Source organism: Schistosoma haematobium, chromosome 1 (assembly GCF_000699445.3).
Source record: "Schistosoma haematobium chromosome 1, whole genome shotgun sequence".
NCBI classification, from domain to species: domain Eukaryota; kingdom Metazoa; phylum Platyhelminthes; class Trematoda; order Strigeidida; family Schistosomatidae; genus Schistosoma; species Schistosoma haematobium.
Genome location: NC_067196.1, coordinates 45,703,091 through 45,726,286, shown reverse-complemented (window position 1 = coordinate 45,726,286; position 23,196 = coordinate 45,703,091). Strand labels below are relative to the sequence as shown.

Here is a 23,196-nt window from a genome sequence, read left to right as displayed (position 1 = left end):
CCTGGAACCTCATGACATATTGAAGTGACTGCCTCCTTGACCCCCTTACAGTTGTTTGCCATAATAGTTCCCTCTCTATTGATTAGATCGCGGAAGGCCTGCAACCTATTGCTGAGGACTATCTTGAATTCGTTGATTCTATCGGTATCCCGAAGAAATGTCGTATTAAACTTTTGTGATATTGTCCGCACCGTTGTTCAGTGCTTCTTGAGTTTCGGTTTCATCTTGTCAACCAGCAAGTGATGATCTGAGGCTATATCAGCTCCTCTCTTGGTTGTCACGTTCCGCATCGTCCATCTATATTCCGTTTATTGAGGGCACATATGTTTGCAAATCACTTACAACTTTCGTTCATTTCTTCCCATGATGTCTTCATATCCGGTGTTGTCCATTCCCACCTTGGTATTTAGGTCTCCCATCAAAATGGTCAAGTCCTTTGTTTGACGTTTCTCAACGACTGACTGCAGCCTATCGTAGAATTTCTCTTCAACATCTTCGTTGTAATCGTTGGCAGGCTCATAACCTTGGATGACGTTAATTGTAATGCCCTTTTTCTTTGTTTTGAAGGAGGCTTTGGTGATCCTTGGTCCATGAGATTCCCATCCTATAAATTCATTTTGTGCTTGTTTGGATAGCATCAGTGCAACTCATTGTGTATGTGGAGCATTTTATTTTTCATGGCTAGAGTATAACAGAAGCTCCTCTGAAGCTTGTATTTATTGTCCAACCTGCGCCCAATGTGTTTCACTCATTCCAAGCACCTTCAGGTTGTATTTTTTTCATTTATGCAGCGACTTGGATGACTCTTCCGGTCTCCCACATTAAACGAGCATTCTGTGTACTTAAATTTATGGTCGCTCTGGTTGTCAGAAGAAGCATCCACCTCGTGACTTCCGAAAGAACTCGGCTTTTATCATGAGACGTCATAACTCTTCTAACGGAGCCTCATAGGGTCTCCAGGTGGAGTTATTGGGACATTACGTATATATTATTTATCTCCCCAATGCTCAGTTTATTCGAAATTACCAAATTGAACATTGGTAGTGATAACTACGCAGAGGAACCTGACACCCCTTTGCAAGAATTCTTCAACTCTCATTACACAGAACTATACTTACTAGAGTCCACTTGGAAATATTCAATTTATCTTAATTCATTTTTGTATTGGTTGTTTGAATCTCTCCATTGATGTTTAGAACTGCAGCTGGTCAGTCTCCTATTGGCGAACGTGCATCCTGTGCTTATTGCCTCAAGCCATGAACATTATAAACAGAGATGGATGGCGGCTAGCAGTGCAATCCAGCACTTGCATTTCTTCTCACTTAAGACACGTTTGCTGGATGTACATGCATCCCATAGTCGATTTTCACTGGACTAACTGAACTCAGTGGCTTAGTGGATAACACGATGACGTTTAGAGTGAACCGTACTAGGTTCGAGCCCCGTGGTGATCTGAGCTGCAAGTACATCCAGTTGACGAGTCTTTAATGAGACGAAACGCGCGTCCTAGATTCCACTGCTGGCCACCATCCATCTATTCATCCTATCGTTCGGAACTTTCCGAGAATGTACTTCCACTCTTCTTTCAGATAATAAAACCAGGACTTACAAGTTTCAAGCACTTTACTTGTGAGCCCCTATATTATCAGATTGTTGTCTACACTTCTCATTTTAGCCAGTTTGAGTTGATTGTTTGGCTAAAGTTAATTCATGATTTAAACTGTTTAAATGGTGATTAATCACAGAACGAATAACGATGAAAACTAACTTTTGGCTATTATCTTTAATAAAAACTAATCGTAGAACAATTTTTTTGTTGGAGAAGATAAATTATTTCCAGAACGTTCGAATCAAAATATCACCAAATATAAAGAACCTAGTTCAATTTTTACACCGAGCTACCTATATATGTTCATATTTCACCCATTATATCACCACAAATGTGAGGAAAATTAGAATTCTCATTTTTTAAAGTTTGATTGTGGACAATTAATTAATGCACATGTAATTCATAGTTATTTTTTTAATCGAATCTCATCTGAATTATTCGTTACTTCAAGATATTACATTTTCCATTACGTTTAAAAACTGATGTCTACAGTCATTGTGTAGTGAAGGATAAATCTTCCAAGTTCCATTACTACTTTGTTTTACTAAAACTCTTGTATTACTGTCTTGGTAACTAATTGTTATTTTCATGGATATCTTTGTCGTATTTTAAACAATGTTTACTGAATGATCGATGGTTTCAAATCAATTAGTTGTATTACTTTTGTATTAGTCATAACGATACGTTAGAAATCAATATTTGTTTTGCTTAACTTATTCTTCAAAATTGCTTTTCTAATAGAAATCAATCGAGTAGTGCTGAAGTCATGTATACGATCCTAAATAAAAATGATCAGAGAATCGGTTCAGTCATTGAAAGTCTTCAACAACTGGTGTAAGAAATTCAATTTATATATTTCGATAGTGTAGTAAGATAATCTTCGTCTTCTTACTACACTATCCATTTATATACGTTAAGTAATTAGTTATTAAGTTGTTCGTCAGTGACTAGCATTGGAGAGGTTGGAAAGTAATTAGTTGTGACCTTAAACTGCCTTGGTAAAACAATTTCGAAACCATCAACTTTTAGCCTGCCCCTATTACATCACTCAGAAATTTAAATACACCTGAAACATGAGTTGCTAAGGTCTATTTTAATGGTACATGAACATAAATAATCACAATTTTTTTGTCCTGGGTTCATAAGATCACTATAAACAGTAGTTGAAGACCTTGTGTAACATGGTTAAGTCAATTATACTGTAACAAATTTGTTCAGTCTTTTCCCTTGGACCTTAAGTTCTAGTACGTCCTCGTGCACACCTTTTTTTCATATGTTATTGCGCTATGTTCTCAACATTCAGTTTTTCTCAATACTGTTGACACTACTATTTGTTAGACTCCTTTGCTATTTAATAATTTTATATCGCGGTTCCGAATTGACATAGCAACTAGAGTTAAAGCAACTGGCTTTAACGTCAGTGCAACTTTTGTTGCTATTTTGAAATATATATAATTTTTAAAGCGATTTATTGTCGGGTATATTTTCTAATCATTCAAAATAGCGTGAAATGTTGTACTTTTTTCCAAGCTCTATTGCATTATCTCTATCAGTCTGATCTAGCTCAAAAATTTAAATTGATTGATTTAAACATGAGATAGATAATTTCTGTTGGTAGTTTTCCACAAACTATTATCAGTTAAATTATGTCAAAATACTAAGGAATAGGGTAAAACTAATTTCTCCTTAAAGGTGTTCAGTATAATGGTTCTCTGTTAAACTAATCTTGTCGGAAGTGTAATCCATTGTATTCTGAATTGAATTTAGTCAAGCACGATGTTATTTAATGACAATTTCCGTCAATTTCATATCCTTTACATACACTCTATGTGATTATTCAGGTGATTTTAGAATTTAATCATAAGTTTAAACTTCTAAACAGGCCAGCTCAAAATAACCTACTTATGATTTATATTATCGACGAATTGGAATATATTGTAAGTTTTACACGTTGAAGTTTTTCTGAATTGTTATTTTGTTTTAATCGGTATTCGACTTTTAGTATCGCGCCGAAAATTTAAATGTCCTAATTTTTGGCTTAAAAATTTTTTATACCAGAAAATTCAGCTATTTATAATATCTCAACCTAAATTGTGATAAATATTAACGCTCAAAATGATATTCTGCTCCTTTTTCAAAGTACTAGTTTCATTATATATATATATCGCTCTTTTTTAGTACGTCAACATTGACTGATAATCATTCAGAAAACAATTTTAATACTCTACACTCGAATAAACAAACAATGTTGGCAGCGAAAGAAGCTGAAAGACAATTAGACGATCTGTTATATTCTTTAAAACAATTCAAGGTAATGATTACAGTTTAAACATACAGTATCATTTGCGTTCAACATTGATCTTATTCTAATAAATAAGGAGTCTTATGTTTTTTCATTTATTTCATTAAAACAATCGTACAAATTTCTTAATATTCGAAAGCAGTTTATAGAAACGTCAATATTAAATGTTTGTATCTGTTGGGATTCATTTCAAAATCTTATATGTAACAGAATAATTTATCAGTTTTTTCCATATTTTGATTTAATGGTAGGGTTATTATTACTTTCTGTGTTTTCTTAGAGAATGTCAAATACATTATATAATTTATTAAAATAATCCGAGAAGTAGAGTCCAAATCAGTTCAAAAGCATATTTTGAATACTTTTTGTGGAAATCTTTAAGTTCCTTCAGAGTCGACTGGCTAGTATAGATCAATATTGATGGTGCTTTAAATCCTTCAAACATATTAAAATCCATCTATTTAAGCAAAATTTATACATTTATAGATTAAGAAAAGTGGTGTGTTATTATCATGCGTATGAGTTAGTCATAATCTAAGCGAAAAGAGTTTACTCATTTTTAAGTGAGATACTCTTATGACTCTAGGTTGCTGTCGATTTTTACCCTGTGTTATCGATCGATTACAGTGACACGTAAACACGTACGGACGGCCTAGAGTCTCGATTGGTCCCACTTCCCTGTCTAGCCCAGTCAGTCGAGTCCAGAACACAAGTCACAACCTCTGAGATATGAATCATTATATTTCAAACATACTTTGTTTATATACTAACCAAGCATACCACATCGTACCATAAAATAGAAAACAACATTTTATACAATACTCAACAAGTGAACAGATATCGACCAATAGAAAATGTCCATTTAAAGTCCAAGGACACCATTGGACTTAACATGATAATTATTGGTCTATTCCTCCGCATCCACAACAGATACACATCAGAAAGATGACTTCAGAGGACGTCTTAAAATAAATCAAAACACTTGTTATCAACTATTATATTAGTTTATGTTTTATCACATCGAATGAATAACGTCTTATGATGTGAAGCAAACGATATGAGTTTTGAATTCCGAAGATAAACTCAACATCTGAGTTGTAGATAGATCCAGTTGATGAATATGATCTAGAAAAAGTTTCAATAATACTCGCTATGCAAAATATATAAAACACATGTTGTATGCATGTTCATATGTGTACTCGACCGAACTGCAACTAGATGTTTTCATTATGATAATATATTATATTGAGTAAAGAATTTTTCATTTCTATCTTCAATACTATCGAATCGTTTTTAAAATATATTTCGATTTTTATTCCCTGTAATCATTGGTGTAGTTTAAAACAATTACTGATTTATAAACACATATAATTATTTATTGAATACTATAATGAATTGTTTAATTTATTTATTTATTAAGTAATTATCATTGTCCAAAATCCAGTTGCCATACAATATCAACGCTTATTGTTCCTAGTTATATCAGTTAGTCAATCATAAGTGCACATGATCATTAGTTTAAGTTGCCACACCTCAACAGGATAAAGAGATAAACTTTTCAACGTGAACAATAAAATATTATTAATGGTGTTAATGAAAAAACAATAAAAATAAATAATATTTATCGAAAAGAATGAACAAATTCATTGAATAAATGGTATAAAGCACATTTAAAACTTAGGATCTCTAACCACTGGTCACAGTAACTTAAAGTGAATCTCAAGCAGGTAGCTTGCATCCACTAATAAGACTGAGTTTAACAGTCAATGACTCTTAGTTATATAGTTGGTTGAAAATATACAGGGATTTTGAGATATCAAGATGTAGCAACTATTTCATGTTCCTGTTTACTGTTCATTTGAGCCTTGCTGATAGTTGGAAATTTTACTGGTCAAAGTCTTTACAATAGCTAAAATCTAAGTTTGAATTTTTAGGAGAATATACCCCATAATGGATCTCGATAGTTATACAATTTCATTTATTTGTTATACTTTACTAAATATTGCATTTATTGATATAATAATGTTGTTTGCTAGATTTCATTTATTCTTATTAAGTAATATACTGTATGTTAAATATTTTGTATAACTGACTTTTTTTTGTTAAATTTATACCGTATGTTACTTTGGAATTGCGTTGATGTAAATTGTAGGAACATAAATCGTTAAATCATAATATCATTTCTTAAATGAACAATTACTAGCTAACTAACTGACTTTTTACTTTATTATAATACGAACACTCTTAGTATTCAAAATTTCATTTAAATTATTATTCATAATTACAAAATGTTTTTTTTAAGAATGCAGATTCTTTTCATCTTGTGAAAAACTATTGTTTAAATATATAATAAACTGTGTTTAATCTTGTTGTTATATGAAGACATCGAAACAGATCGATAATATATGTGTGTATATCCATTTGAGAGTATACAATGGTTAGTGAAGATAGTATGCTTGAAACATCTATATACACTTGTAATACGAAATAATGTCAAAATTTTAAGTTTAAACATTGGTATTTTCATTATTACAGATGTGTACAAACTATAAAATGTAACTAAGTAATTCATCAATAAGGTGTTAACCTAATATAGGTCAGTGTAATTGTAATCTTCCTTGTTTGATATGCTTAATATTATTATATTCTTAATACGCATCGTTTGATTCTTAATCTTTTTTTCATTTTAAAACGTATTATAAGAAAAAAAATGTAGAAAAGCGATCATCATAAAAGATTTTGTTATATACTTCATAATTAATGCAAAAATGTTATGGAGTTTTTATTACCTTATTAACTAAAGAGAAATAACATTTTCTTTTGATCTTAAAAATATAACTATTGTATAGTTTTACTACAAGTTTTTTGTGAATTAAGGTAAGACTTTTATGAATCTCAAGTATATAATCTCATTTTTACTAGTTGAATACTTCAACTTATAAATCACGGCTTCATTAGACAAAACATAAGAAATTTTAGAAAAGTAGTTGTGTTCATTGTATTTTATGATTATTCATATGTATGTGTTAAAAATGATACTCATATCTTAGGTTGGGTGAGTTACTAATTTGAAGGGTAAGATATAACTTTATTGATTCGTATTCTATATATTCGCGTACATTTGATGTAGCATAGATTCTTCTTTTCATTCATGAAGCCCATATTTTTATCTTGAAAATACAGGTTTGTATGCCTTATTATTTAGTTCAATAACATTTCTTTAAATAAAATGTAGATAAAATTCTATTTTGATCATTTACTCAACAAGTAAGAGAAGGAAATAATTAATTCATGATAAATATAAGGATCATATCTATTTATTAGTAATGTTCATCAAAGTGTTTAATTGGTGTAATTTTCAATAATTCCTTTAAATTCATAGCATTATTATTATTGATCTCATTGTTCTGTTACATCGTTATTTCAAGACCTAATGAGGGTTAACTGTGTGTAACATACGTAGTAGATATGATAAGAAAAAGTGACATACGCATTAGCCTACAAAGATTCAGATGTGCCTAATTTATTATATTTCTGATGTATGTGTGTATTCAACCAACAACTATCAACATTAGTGTTGCTTTTTTAACTAATTAACTCAGCATTTTTAAAAATAAAAATATTGGATTATATTGAAGTCTTATGTACTCATTATAGGATTGAAACAGATTGTTTCTATTAATCAGCTGAATGATTGTAAATATTCTGTAATAAGCCTTTATATTCCAATTATTTCAAGGTTAAGGTGCTGATGATTTTGTTCCAATAGACAACGAGAGTTTCACAATCAAACCAATTAGTTTAACCTTAGGATTAGTTTTTGTACATTTTCGGTAGATTCCTTATATACTACTTAGTAAATAAACCCATAGATAGTGTAGTAAGAATGGTAATCGGAGTAAAAACTACTTACTATTTGAATTCAAAAGTTGATTATATTTTCTTTATGGGTAAAAATTTCGTTATAATAATTATTACTGTTCACATCACTGTGTAATCTAATCGGATTTTTTAAATATATATGCATATATAAAGAAATCCGAATCCATATAACAAAATTTTCTTAGTTTTTCACAAACTAAATCAATTCAACTAGAAGACTTGGAATAATTTTAATTAACTATCGAGGGGTTTACAAAATTCTTTCACATTCTCATCAAATTTTGCATGGGAAACATCTCTTACACAGAACATAATAAAATGTTTTCATGAATAAGTATATGTACTATACAGTAGAACTGTTTATATAACTAGAAATGTTAAATACTGATATTATATGTCTACTCGATTTTGGGCAACGATTATTACTTAATAGCGAATAAATTAAACAAGTTATGTTATTCAATGAAGAGGGATGTGTATCTATAAATTAGTACTTCTTTTAAACTATACCAATCATCATAGACCGGTTAAGTTGAATTTTATTTTTGAAACAATTTTTGTTCAAGAGCATCCACTTGTGGTAAAAACCATTTCTAAACTACTTTTGTTTCCAATTATTTCTGTTCGGAAAATTTCACTTTTCATCAGGTTTTTTCAATTTTAATTGTCTGAAATTACATCGTCAATCTGTTACTTTTTCTTATAACGATTGATACTAGTTTGGATCTTGAATCGCACATGAATTTGTGTTGAAGATTTGAATGCTTTATTTGACGAATTAAAACTGTTTTAAAACATTTTTGTTTACAAATCAAAATAAAGTATACTATATCATGATTTGGTGTAGTTTAAGTTGTATAGAAGTTACATTCAAACAAATCAGTTTTCATCACCGGGAAATATAGCATTCGTTACTTATTAAATGACCAACACATATTAATTGTATTTCTTGATATTGTTGACAACTTTTGATAGTTTACATCGGATAAGATATAGCTGAATATTATTATTCATATTCTAAGATTATTTGGATAGTATGGAAAAAAAAGATAGGATTATTCTCTTACCTTACCGCATAATAACCACAACATACAGTTGGATATGTTTTACTTATCTTGCAGTTTGTTAAAAATCATTAGTAATATTTTAGACTGATTAATACATATGTGAATGGAATAAACCGACTTCAGTCTAACTACATATCTTTAAAGCTTGTGGCATGAAGTAAAACTGAGAAACATATGTTATGTTAAAAATGTATGCCAATACGAACAATAAAATAATAAGTGGATTAAAGTTTAACTATCATCCATATTGTGTTCATTGAACACACTAACTTCTATGGGATACATCTTTGAAGGTTTTAGACTATACATCGTCATATCTTCTATGGGAAAATTTTATACAATTAAGTATTTTTAAGAAGTAATAAAAATCTAACCCTTTCCACACAATTGAGTTTATAAAGTCTGCACTTCTGGCATTGTCGAAGATGAGTTAAATCATCACCGAACTATTTCAATTAACTCGTGGTATCTCAAGCATTTCATTATTACTTCTAAAGCGTGAATATTTGAGTGGCCCGATCCGATATTGGTATCTAGGCTGAGCATTGTTCTATACAAAGATTCCAAGCACAGTTATTAATAAATCGATTGATAGATTCTCTCTATAGAGAATCTCTCTTAGTTACTTAAAATTAAATACTTCGTATTAAACACTCCTACTAACTTGTTTACCTGAATAATACTCTATGACGTCTGACCTTCTTTTTTCTGTTAGATTTTTATTTTAGTTAGACAGTTAGTACTGGCGATGATTAAAGTTCTAGCAATTTCGCAGTTGAATTCACCATTTGATCTGACCTAGACCACCATTGAAAACCTGGATGCACTAGACGGCCATTCCATTCTATTATGGGACTCCTCAGCAGTGCGCATCTACGATTCTGCACACAGGACTCGAATACAGGACCCTCGTTCTCGCATACGAACGCTTAACCTTTAGACTACTGAGCCGGAATTCTGTTCGAGGACGAAGGTTCTATGTTCTAGTCCTGTGAGCAGGATCGTTGGTGTGCACTGCTGAGCAGTCCCATACTAGAATAAAATGGCCGTCCAGTGCTTCCAGGTTCTCAATAGTGGTCTAGTTCAGATCGACTGGTGAATTCAACTGCTAAATGATACAATCTTCACAAATCCCCATTCTAGCCATTTATTATTTCATCTTACCATCATCGTATCGTCATTTATTCAATCCGCAGAATATTACTTTTTAGTGTTTACTTTATTTGCATTCTGTACCATGAATCATATTTTATTTTGATTCGTCTTTATTATGCATCCATTAGCGTAATATTATTAGTTGCTGTCAAAGTAACCATGAAATTTAATAAATTGTTATCTGATTCACTTCTTAGAATTATCTTGACACATTAAGGTATCATTGTCATTAGTTTAACATTCAACAAAATAAGAATCCCCATCAAATTCTCTTTTTTATTGTTATCGCGTAAGTATAATGTTTAATAATTTATATGCGATTGTAAAGCCTTCGAATAAATTCTTTGAAGGTGAACTTTATCAATGCTTTTTTTTGTAAATAAAATATATTAATGCGCTGTCAAAATAATCGGTTAGTCATGTTTGTTCATCAGTCCTTACAGGTCAACTGTTCTTGCTTTGTTTTGTTTTTAAGATACAAAGCATCAAAGTTCTTATGACAAGTTGAAGTTAGAATTGTGTGGTAAAATATGTAACTGAGTTTGAGAATGATAACCAAAATAATAATATACGTTTACCCTGACATAATGGAATGCTGAATTGGTTGACATTTTGCACATTAATTGTGTTCCATTGTCAGGCTGAGTGATCGACTTGAGTACTTCTACAGTTTGTGGTAGATGGCTCTCAACTTTATAACTGTAAATTATTTTTATCAGATTGGACATTTTCTATGCCTATGGTTGGAATAAATTAAAAATATGATATAGTAAATTAAAGAAGATTGGTATATTTAATTCACTTTAAACGATAATTCATAAAAATTACGAATAGTCAGTTTAAAACTAAATGGATTGTAATAGTAAAGATAATTTATCGCATCAGTACATAGATCCAGATTCCATGTAGGTCACAGCATGCTTACAAGTGTTTTGAAATTAGAAATTTCATTCGCATTTCTGAAACACTACTACAGTAGTTTTCAAAGTGAGTCAACTAATAGTCCGACTAAAATTGCTGCTTATCGTTTAGATATTTAAATGTCATGTTCTCACTAGTAACTTGCTTCAAAATGTAACTCCTAGGGTTCTAGTGACTATCCATGACCAATGGAGTCCAACCCATGTAATGTGTGAGTCCGTTATCCACCTCTGGAAATGGATGAAGAGTTGCGCAAGATCATGAATTGTTTGAGGTTGGAAATTAACATCGTTTTATGTCTCTCAGCAGTCTCGAGGTTGAGTGTTCGCGCCAGAGACTAAAGGTCCTGTATTCGAGTCCTGAGTGCGGGATCGTGAATGTGCACTGCTGTGTAGCCCGACACTAGAACAAAACAACCGCCCGGTGCATCCAGGTTTTCACTGGTGCTCTAGTTCATATCGACTCGTGATTTAAACTATGAAAATATTTAAACATGCTGAATTAAATCATTTCAATGTTTAGAACTTTATGACAAGTTACTAAGAAAAAACATCAGCGTTTCTCATCAGATTCCTTTCCTTAGTGTTAGGTTCAATATTTATACCAGTCCACAGAAGCCACAACCTTTAAGTTTTACTTGTTTCAACCGTATTCTAATTTAGTACTAATAAGTTTCGTGGATTAGGGATAATTTCCCTAACTAAAATACAATCATTTGAAGAACTGTTTAAAACAGTGAACATAAGCAGTTGTTTTATCTTAGTTTTAAACTATTTAGTAGTGTGAAATTATGATCACATACAGGATCAATTTGAACACCTGTATTGAATAACACATGTGGTGATTTCTACGAAAACTCTTGGGGTTTCTGAACATGAACATTGTTATTTAAATGCCACCACTTAAATATCGAGAAAATGGTTTAAGGCAATCTAGTTATCTTGTAACATATGAAATGAAGCTTATTCAGAGCCACACGTTCAGAAAACATTGAGAGAGATATTAGTATTCAAGTTTACAAGATGTCAGCTGTTATCCCTGAAAGATATTATGATACTTTCAGAAACTCATGTCTTTGCAGTAGTCACTTATATATATTTCTGATTTATATTGCCTTAGTTATCACTAATAATCATCTTAGATCCTGTTGTCTTGTTTACGAGGTCCCATTTATGAATTAATAGCCTGAGATTGTCATTTACTGTGCTATGGTTTCTCAAGTTTGTTGCCAGATTAAACATAGCGAATCAAAACAAACTCCAATTTATTATATGTAAAAACTATATTTGAAATATTCTCAGCGATTGAAATTTAACTAATTCCAACGTTTGATTATTACCCTGAAGAAATCCAGACAAGTTAGCTGGACGAAACGTTGGAATTAGTTAAATTTCAATCGCTGAGAATATTTCAAATATAATTTTCACATATAATGACTTCTCTATACTCGGCGCTCAATTACTGTCAAACTATTCGTTCTAATCTTGACGAATATTCGTATAAACTCCAATTTAGTTTTGGATAAATACCTTACCAATAAGTTATACGAAAGTTAGTCAGCAAGATCCGCCACTCCTGCTTTCCTATAGTTATCTTTATCTTTGCCCTTTAATCATTTATGGAAACTTTGCGTGGTAGTTAACAATGACTTACTCTCTCCTTTATAAAACTTCTAACAGTATTTTCATGTATTTTATCTATTAGACTAGGTATAGGATTCGTGTTTTATGACAAGCAGTGGTGATAAAGTCAATGTCATACTACCACAGCTATTCCAGTTATATTCTGTTTATTGTCGATCATAAGAAATAACTTATTGTCACATACAGCAAACTAGCTGCGAAAAATTCTGGTCATCATGTCATTAATATTCAAGAGGTGTTATATATTGTTCCAACTCAAAGCACGTGTTCTGGGAATTCTATATTGTACTTAACATATAATATTGAATAAAGCCATTAACAATAATAATAATAATAATAATAATAATAACTATGCCTATTTTTGATCTTCTGGTAACTAATTCATCATTGGATCAATGATTTCTTCAGCTTTAGTCACTAATTTTACAAGGTATTGATATCTGGTCGCTTAAGAAAAACAGCTTCATACAATACTTCAACGCCACTCAACCAAATGAAAAATCTTTTGGAATATTACTCAGTTGGTCACAGCTCTGTAATAACTGTAAGGTTGTACGTTATTCATAAAATTGCAGTACTCCGAGTTGGTGATGGCAACTAGCCATCGACTAGGTTCATTAAAGGAATGCACTAAATAAGTTTTGAATCATTGATTTTTATTTATTCATGTACTCAAACTCATACTGAAAGTTCAGAATTAAATATTTTTTATTCCAGTTGTATTGGTTGCACCAAAGCTCATAAATAAGCTATAAATTAAGGTGAGTCCAACACTTCTGGTCGCCAGTTAATTAAAGCACTTCTAGGAATTTTCATAAAATTCCAATTCGGTTCACCAATCTCAGACGGGTATGGAAAGAATTAATAATGATACCAAATGAGCTGATAAGTACTATTTATTTTAAACACGATATAGTCTGATATTTATATATTCATACCAAAGACTCAGTGGTATTTATAAACAGGTTTTAAATTTATTGCCAATAATGTTTAGAGTTATGTAATATGGTGAGATATAAGCTTTCATTAAATGTAGTCATAAGTCAAGTTTACATTACATCTAGATATTGAATCGCCATTATGCATGTAAAGTATTTTTAATCTTTTTTTCATTACCAATCAGATATAAGTTATATCTGTCCTATTTTTGTCCGATAATGAAATATGTGAAAGACATTAGTTGAGAAAGTTTAAACTATGTTCCATATTAATGACACATATTTCCTTCATTTCTATATTTAGGAAATAGATATTAGGTTACCAAAACCGAAGGACTTGTCGATTCTCGATTTTCATGAATACCAAAAATTGTTTTGTATCACTAAGTAACCAAATGGGAACACAGATAAACTTGAATGTAATTATCAGCTGTATTAAATAAACTGAAGATAGTCATAGTGTAATCACAGAAACAGTTATTTCGTTAATGTATATTTTCCTTCGAAAACGATTACTGATAGGAAAGTTTATACTTCCCAGCTGTCATTTAGAGTGATTATATGTTGACGTTGAGAAGATTTTGAAGGAAATTGAAAAAAAGACCTAATTATTATAAAAAGATAAGTGTTAAACAGGAATCATGATGTAATTATTGTATTAAATCATTGCACACATACGAGTTATTTTTCCTCCACATAAATTTACTCGGACTATTTTTCTGTATGTTTCATCATCACTTTCTGTAATTATTTCATCGAAATATATTTGGTATTTATTTATGAAACAACTGTCTAACAGTCAACTATCATATGATTTTATACGTGTATAATCGTTTAAATCATTGGGCGGTGTTTTTCTTTCTCTCAATCATTCCCATATGAACACGTAACTTATATCAATGAATACATACATATTATTTATGAATCTTTTTTTTAGATCAAATTAAATCTTCAATTTTGGTGGTTTATAAAATGCATGTTTGAATAAATTGGCAAAGGCTATTAAAAACTTTTTTCTATACTTTATCAAAAGTAAAGTCTGATATAAGTAGGTTGTACATTCAGTTTACAAGATGTAATCTGGGCTGTTTTATCGATTATAGACGTTGTGTTTTAACAGTGGATGTCATATAATGTAGCGTTATCAGTATAGGGTTGTGGAGATTGTTGAGTTTTTATTAAATTCATGAATTGATCAATGTTAGACCACTATTGAAAATCTGGAAGCACTGGACAGCCGTTTTATCCCACAGTGTGTTCAAATTTCTTACTTTAAATGCTATTTTACAATTGAGCATTTAATGAACAAAACAAATATCAACTTTAAATACTAAAGGTTATCTTATTTTCTAGTTTTATTTAATTTACCCAGGCTAATGCTTTTTTTTAATGGAATCGCCAATGAGCATCAGATTTTATCTTTTTCCATAAAAGTCATCGAAGCCAATAATAAACTTGTGATCAAACCAATGAAATTAACAAACTCATCATTCACAAGTGTATTAGCCAAAGTTCTAAAGTTTTTACACGGACAATATTATATTAAACGATATGAAAACATTCAGTATGCATTCATAACAATGATTACTTGAAATAAAACCACGTTACTTTTACATCACTTCACAAAGATAATTGATACTTGTACTTTGAACAGAATTATACTTCGTGAATATAACTGGTAAAATGAAAAAAATCTTTACGTAGATATTTGTTTTTGCTTTTTGTTTGGCCTATAGATCAATAATCATCAAAGCGATTCTGGTGCTGAACTACTGAATAGTATGAGTAATTCATTCATTGATAATTCAATATCGGGTATTCATCAAACAAATTCACAAACACCTTCACATAAGTCTTCTACAACATCAAATCATAAATTTGGTACTAATATTAGCACTAATAGTATCAATAATAACAGTATGACAGTAGATATTAACAGAAGTTATAATTATGATCAGCATCATGATAATAAAATTAATCAGAATACTGATAATTCGAACATTACTGCACGATTACAAAGGCATAATGCTAAACGTGTAATATCACCGAAATACGATCAGATCAACAATGTTTCATCTACAGAACAAGGTCCAACTCAACTATTAAATTCAATGCTTAATGATTTATCGTCTGAACTATCTCAGCATGGTGCAAAAACTAATCCTCGTGGACAGTGTTATGCTTGTAAAAAGCCTATAAATGGAACGGTAAATTTAAATTCAATTACATATAGTCTACTGATTACATTGATTCTAATAATATTTCATTCTTTTATTCATAAAATACAGTATGTATTTTTTTTCCAATTTCGGTTAAACAGTCTGTATTTAAATCACTGACTGAAATACTTTCTGTGTGTTAAAAAATGGACTACTTCACTTTATGATACTTTAAATCAATAACATGTTTCTAAAGCACTAAATGGTTTTTTTAGAATAATAACAATAATAGTAGGTCCACTGAGTCCAATTACGGCAAATATATTTATGGGTTATTTTGAAAACACAGAGAATAACGAAACACCGGAATACTCCAAACATGTTGATTATACGTCTATTGTGTGCAATAGTAAGCAATATTCAATTCGCCTGTAAGAACTCTTTAGCAATGCTCATTCTAACAATTTACTATAGAGCACGAAAAAAATGACATGTTCAACTCTTTTGTCATTGCTATGCGACTAAAGGAAAACAGAATAGTTCAACGTTAAGTTTATTGAAAAAGTTCTTGAAATGGTCTTTACCTGAATTTCAATAGCTTTTTTCCAGTCATTTATAAAGAAGCGTTGGTCGAAACACTATTTTACAGAGTAGAGAGGATGTGTACCACCGGTGAACTGTAAAAAGAATTGATGAACGTGGAAAATGTCTAGGGGATATCTGCTACCCACAGAAAGTTTTCGAAAAATCTAAAACAATCTAAAAGAACAAGATGGGTGTGATTGTAGTCAAGAAAAAACCAGTATATATAAATCATATCTTTAAAGGTGGTGTTATAGTAAGGGCAATCATCAGTAGGCTTAAAACTGCATTGGCCAGAATGTACTAGGCAGCAAAGCTAATAATGCTGTATAAAACATGTTCACTAAAGCAGTCAAACGTCTACAAACACTCTTTTCATGTCATCGCCAACTGTGTTTATAAAGTTACGTGTACTTGCTAAAGCATCTAAACTGACAGAACAGAAAGAAGGGTATATGTTGGAATTTTAAAATGTTCCAAAAAGTCTTCAGACTAGAAAGAAAACTACATTAAACGGCGCAGTTACCGAACATCTCTTGGATACAGGATATCAAGTGGTTGATAAATAGCCAAGCTCCAGTCTTCTAAAGTTCACTGAAGACGTTGCCATCACTCGTGAAAAACCTTATATGACGTGTTAAAATGGAGAGTGTTGTTTATCTTTTTTTGCATTGGTGACAAATATTCCTCCATTATATCGTAAAAAATTTTGTTCAATTCTTTCCTCTAACTGATTACATGATTACATCTTTTTTATTTTGACTGTTTCCGAGATTAGTGACTTTATTTTATCCGAAAGGGGTTTTATGGAGATTTTGGTAATTTAATAGTTAAATTCGTGAGTCGATTAAGGTTAAACCACCATGGAAAGCCTAGAAGCACTAGACATTAACACCGTTGGATGCCGATTCATTTGTCTAGAGTTTTGGCGCTCGTATGCGAGGCCGGAGGTCCTGGGTTCGAATCCTGCGAGCGCCATCGTGAATGCCCACTGCCGAAAAGTCCTACATTAGGACAAATGACCACCCAGTGCTTCCAGTTTTTCCATGGTGGTCTAGCTTTTATTGACTCGTGAATTCAACTATTAAGTCTTATTTTAATTAATTGAGCTTTACTCATTTTATTCTCACTTAGTATAATGTCTACTCATTGAGTAACCACTTATTTCTAACCCTTTGGACATTAGTTACTATCAGCCGTGTAAAATATTCTTTTACGTAAGGTATATATCTACAATATTTTATTCAGTCTGTTAAATTTATTTACACCCTTCTCATACTTTACTGATGTGGAATCTTCGTAACTTCCACCTAAACTCTTTCATGTAAGTAATTTAAACTCATTTTGTAATTATAATTTTTATATATCACAGGTTTTGAGCAGGTGACAAGAACCAAACGAAATAATATGAACTCATGATATTCTGTTCAAACGATTGCTTTAGCTCTCTTCAATAATGATAATAGTGATAACGTTAACGATAATAAAATCTATACAATAGGTATGGAGACCTAACTGAAAATATAGTTAAAAATGCTAATACAGTTAACTGTACTTTATTTCACTTATTTACCCTAACACTTTTTATCGTTATTTTTTTGACCGTTTGAGGCCCTACCATCCTAACCATTTAAGCATTTTATTATATTTCTTATTTTTTCATTACTGATATGAACTGTTATTTATATCATTGTTATTGTCAACATTATTAAGATCATTTTATAAGTGATTATTTATTATTTTATCCATTTTAATGGTAACAATTTGTGATTTGATTACATCAGAAGCCCAATAATCTATTGTTATCTGATATAACTTAAACATTTATAAGAGGTGTAAAATAATTTATTAAAATTTTTTGTATTAGGAAACTCAGTTACTTCATCAATGTTTCTTTTTACAACATTAAGGTCTTAGAAATTTATCATGCAAGAAATTAGGTACTTTTATAGAAGATTTAAAATAGACAATTTGATTCGCCTACATATATACATAAAAACTATTCCGATGTCTTGTATTTGTTTTTACTATTCCAATATATTTAACAGTTAATAACAGCTATTGGTAAAGAATGGCATCCGGAACATTTCACTTGTGCTAGTTGTCGTGTTGGCTTAGTTCGTCAAGATTTCTATGAACGTGATGATCAAGCTTATTGTACTCAATGTCATCTACAAATGTTCTCACCTAGATGTGGTTATTGTGGAGAGGCAGTTGTCGAGGTTTGTTAATTTAGTATTAAACATTGTTGTTTTTACTTTTCTTTTCTTTAAACGAGAGGATAGAAATTCAAAATAATTTCAAATAAGTTTATTTGGTTAATTAAGCCACTATGAAGACATTCACCATAGCTATTCTTTTTTCTAAATAACAAATATCACTATTCAATAAATTATCCTATATTGTTATTTGTTCATCCATTCAATCACAAAGTCTAAAAATATTTTGTTTATTTGTTAAATCTTTTGAAGACGTTGTTCATGTTGGAAAGATATTCCGTTTAATTATTTACAATGTTGATATGATTACGTCATATATTCCATGTACCTAGCTGCCAATTTTTTTATTATAAGATATATTCTAGAATAAGAATTGCTTGAAAGAAAATATGGAACTTTAGATGATTAAGTGGAAAAAAGCTTTTGACTAAGATTCTATATAAATTTGAAATCACAGGGAAAAATGTCTGAATTTTGAAGAAACTTTCACTCTTTTAAAGAGTCGAATTAATAAGGCCCAATGTTTAAGACCGCGCAAAACATTTTCACTCTATTAATTATAACCATTTAAAATGTGGGCTACAATTTCAATTCACTTGATCCACTAATTGCATTATAATGTAATTGTTAAAATTCACTTAATGCTAATTACTTAATAATTTGATTTAGGTTAAAACTCAATGATCAAACGATGTAAGGCTTAAGATGTCAAAAATAATATTGTCAATCTAAGTTGTAAGAAAAAAAGATCCAATGGATAGAGGATCAATAACTTGTACTTACAACTAATTACAATGTTATATAGTGTTTAGACTGGTGACTAAATTTTTTGTTATTAAATTGCCTTCCAATAATTTATTTCACTTGCTTTCTAGAAAATATTAATATTCTGAAGAAATTAATGACATCGCTATAAAAATTGTAATATTTTTAATGACTTTATCATAACTGAAATGTTCAATATTATTAGTGTAGATAAATGTACACTATAATAAACCCTTTTGTCTGGTTTCTATTTATTTTGTGTCTCTATTCATCAAATGTATATGTCATATAATGGTCTTGTTTTCAAAATATTTGGGATCATATAACAAGTATTGGGTTAGATCTATTTAATTCAGATTTTTAGTTAAACTCGGTTAAACTTCTGGTTTCATGCATATGTTATATTTGTATACAGAAATAATTAAATTATACCTTGGACACAATTTTAAAGTACCCCAGGTATGTCTAACAACATACATACACTAACACATCTGTACACCGATACAAATATTACATAGACAACTAGTTTGTATTTCAACCTGTATATAATAAATAGTAACCCTATGACTAATGATGAATCATTGCAATCGAAGTACTTACACAACATAAACGTCCACATCTATATATGTATATGCAAGCACAGACATTCGTCGCTATATTTTTTAAAAAATATTATGAGGATCACATCCTTGCATGTCTGTTTTTATCGAAAATTCTACTATTTTTTATTAAATCGTTAATCATCAGTGGAAAAAATTGATTATTAAGTCCTTTTTTATCTTCATTTTTTTCACTTCATAGCCTACATTGATAAAAACAATAACAACAAAATCTGTTGATTTGTTTATTTCGTTTTTTTTTAAGTTATGACGTAGGTGATTCATTGTATGCCAACATCTTCATACCCTTATGTTTATTGCAATCGGATTGAGTTATTCGCATAGTGAACGTTTTGTGCTTTACAGGAGAATAAAAGTTATAATCAATTGAATTAATTTGTGTGAACTTGGAAGTATGGATGATTGGACATTGAATAGATAATCTAAAGTTGACTCTACCTATCAGACCTGAAGGTCCTGAATTCGATCCATAATATGTCATTACATGTAACTGAGGGAATAAAACAATTGCCTAGTGCTCTTTAGTTTTCAAGGTTTCACTAGATGAAGTTAATCTCTGATGCAAACTATTTCGGAGTTTGATTTGTTTAACTTTTAATTAGGTTTGAATGATTCGAATGCAGCAGTGCAATACTTTGGTCTATGAATGACTGAATACAAGTTTGACCTTTTTTCCTTCTAGTCCCTTCAAAACACACCGAATGACTTGACTGTTTTTCTTCTTCCATGTAAAAATAAAAATCACATGATGTCGTTGTTGTAAATGAAGCGTACTAATTGACTAATTGTTAACTATTATAATGTTATAATAAATAGTTTACTAAGATTTACTAAATATTCAGTACAGTATTGATCAGAGTTGTATCTGTCGTTTACAATTATACTAAAATACTCAGTTTTCATTTTGTGTACAACTGACTTAAATAGGCAAGATCCAACCGAAAATGACCCTTAACTAAATAAAAACTTCAATATAAAGTTAATTTCAACACGTAATGAAATTACTGATAAATCAATTAAAAATTACATCCATGGCAATTAGATTTGATATTCCAGAAAAAACTAATTACTGGATTCTCGCATAAATGTTAAATATTGAACAAAATACTTAACACTGTAACAATTATCTACTTTTATTTGGTATTTACCTAAACCAAAAGGAATTTTATTGGGTTATTACTTAAAATGTGATGTAACATACTTCTAAACTTTTCAATCAGTCACTATTAATCATCTCAACGCCTGGGGCAAATATGTTTTAGCTCAATATCCCACACCACATTAACACTACAAAATAAAATAAATCAGATCAATATCAAAAGGAATAATGTTGGAACAATGACAATAAGAAATTAAACTTTGGTAAAATGTTTTCATAAGACGGGATGAAAATATATGTATGAAGGAGTATTTGAACTCACCATCTAGAATAAAATAAAGAGTGAGGCGAAACTATAATTTATGGATGACTGATCAATGGATGATGAGTGACCTTGTGAAACTTCAGCCAATCAGAAGACAGCTGGTATAGGGCAAGAATATATTCTACAAAACTAAAGAATTAGAGTGTATACACTTCTTTGGCGTCGTTTAAACACTTTCCAAGGTTAAAAAGAGGCCCTGAAGTTCTGAAATCGTAATGCATACAGTACCGGGGCTCATTCATGTGACACCATGATCGTCGACCTCTGGAGCTATGACAAGGTCACAAAAATTCTTTTGGCCTCGACCACACTGCTTCTGCATTATTTGTGTGTATTCTCGCAGTTCCGTCTACAAAATGTCACTTGTGAACGGCGATACGATGCACGTAACCAAGTCTAGGTCACCCGTGTATATTGTGGTATCCAGCTGCACGTACTCTCGTATAATTGGTATTATCGTTGTAGCTTGTCGGTTTCTCACGCACTGGAAGTGATCGTTTAGAGACAGTCTATCATACATACCGAAGACGTTCTCAGTATACTTAAGGAAATGCTACATACCCAGTTTTATTTAACACTTTTTATATGAAATCTGCGTTTTCTAGTGAACGTTTCGTCTATTTCTACGATTCTCCTGATTCAAGCATTTTCTCGATTTTCTCGACAGTACTCATACTACTGAAGTGTCGAAGCTTCAGTAACATCTGCAAAGGTTGTAGCCAGTGTTAATGGTGCATTTATTATCCAGTTTTAAAAAATTATCATAACCTGTCTTAATGTCAATCGATATGGAGTGAAAAAAGTACCCGTTTTAGTAACATATATTACATCGAAAAACAACATCGTCACGATAGTCTGTACAATGTCCATCAGTCATTTGAACATTGCGATCACAAATAAATGAGCTTCCCAGCAATCCCACCAGTTGTAGTCGCTCAAATATAACGATCTCCTTGAAATCAGCTGTAAACCGATCATGAATGAGCATTGTATATTGAAATAGGCTCCGTGACCTTTAAATCACTCAATCATTTCTGATTAGCTCGTTCATAAATTATAGTCTCACCAAAATTGAATTCATATGCGTCACATTGACTGATACTAACCCATTCTATTTAATATCTTCAATCACAAAGTATTATTTTTCAAGAAATTGCAATTTATCAAATTCACATCAAAATATAATTGATAAAACACATTATAAAATGTATTAGTTTACATGGGTTGGCTTATTACTCAATCTAAGTGACTAATTAAATTGCTTACAATTTCTTAGTTTATCATATGATTCGTGATTTATTTTTAAAATACCTTTTAACTCATTTAAACAATCTATTTTTAATTTATATAATATAACAAAACAAATATCTGGTCATGTATTTTTCATGTATTTTATTTCCCATAACAAGTATAACAATTAACTTCAAATTATCAGTAACTTATTCAATATTTCATGAATCTTATGATTACTATAATCATATTTATGTTTTATATGGACTATTTTTTTAAAAAATAAAAAGCTGTTTAACCTTTGACATTTAAGTTAACTAGACAACTGATTCCTACTAGATCCCATGTTAAACATTTATTAGCTACGGTTAACCTCTCTATCTTATCATAAGGTTACATACTTTTTTTCCCTATATCCATTCGTCTCGTGATTAGCTTTCATGAAGAGTGTTGCAGAAATTTGCCTGCATAAATTTATTAGAAAAGTATGTAGTAGATACATTTTATGAATTAGCAATCAACGATTGATTAAGATATAAATAAATTTACTTTAGCATTGGTATATATATATATATATATCATAACGCATGTTTCTTGGCCATGTATACTACTAAATGTTGCTAAACATCATTTAAACTTTTTAAATTGAGTGTGCCAATATTGTGTAATTCAGTCATGTG

General features: G+C 30.6%; 1 protein-coding gene across 2 annotated transcripts in view; it reads left to right on the top strand.

Moving 5' to 3' along the window:
* The window catches only part of MS3_00001381 (uncharacterized protein), a gene marked incomplete at its 3' end in the record, with an annotated part of 44,694 nt that overhangs the window by 15,524 nt on the left and 5,974 nt on the right, over positions 1-23,196 (top strand). Inside the window, exons 4-6 of one of the 2 annotated variants that reach the window (XM_012943924.3) lie at positions 3,788-3,920; positions 15,254-15,724; positions 18,307-18,480. In XM_012943924.3, coding sequence (XP_012799378.1) covers positions 3,788-3,920; positions 15,254-15,724; positions 18,307-18,480 — 778 coding nt within the window. Of the gene's footprint in view, positions 1-3,787; positions 3,921-15,253; positions 15,725-18,127; positions 18,481-23,196 lie in introns of those variants that run through there. The other variant, XM_051208820.1, reaches the window with a different exon arrangement.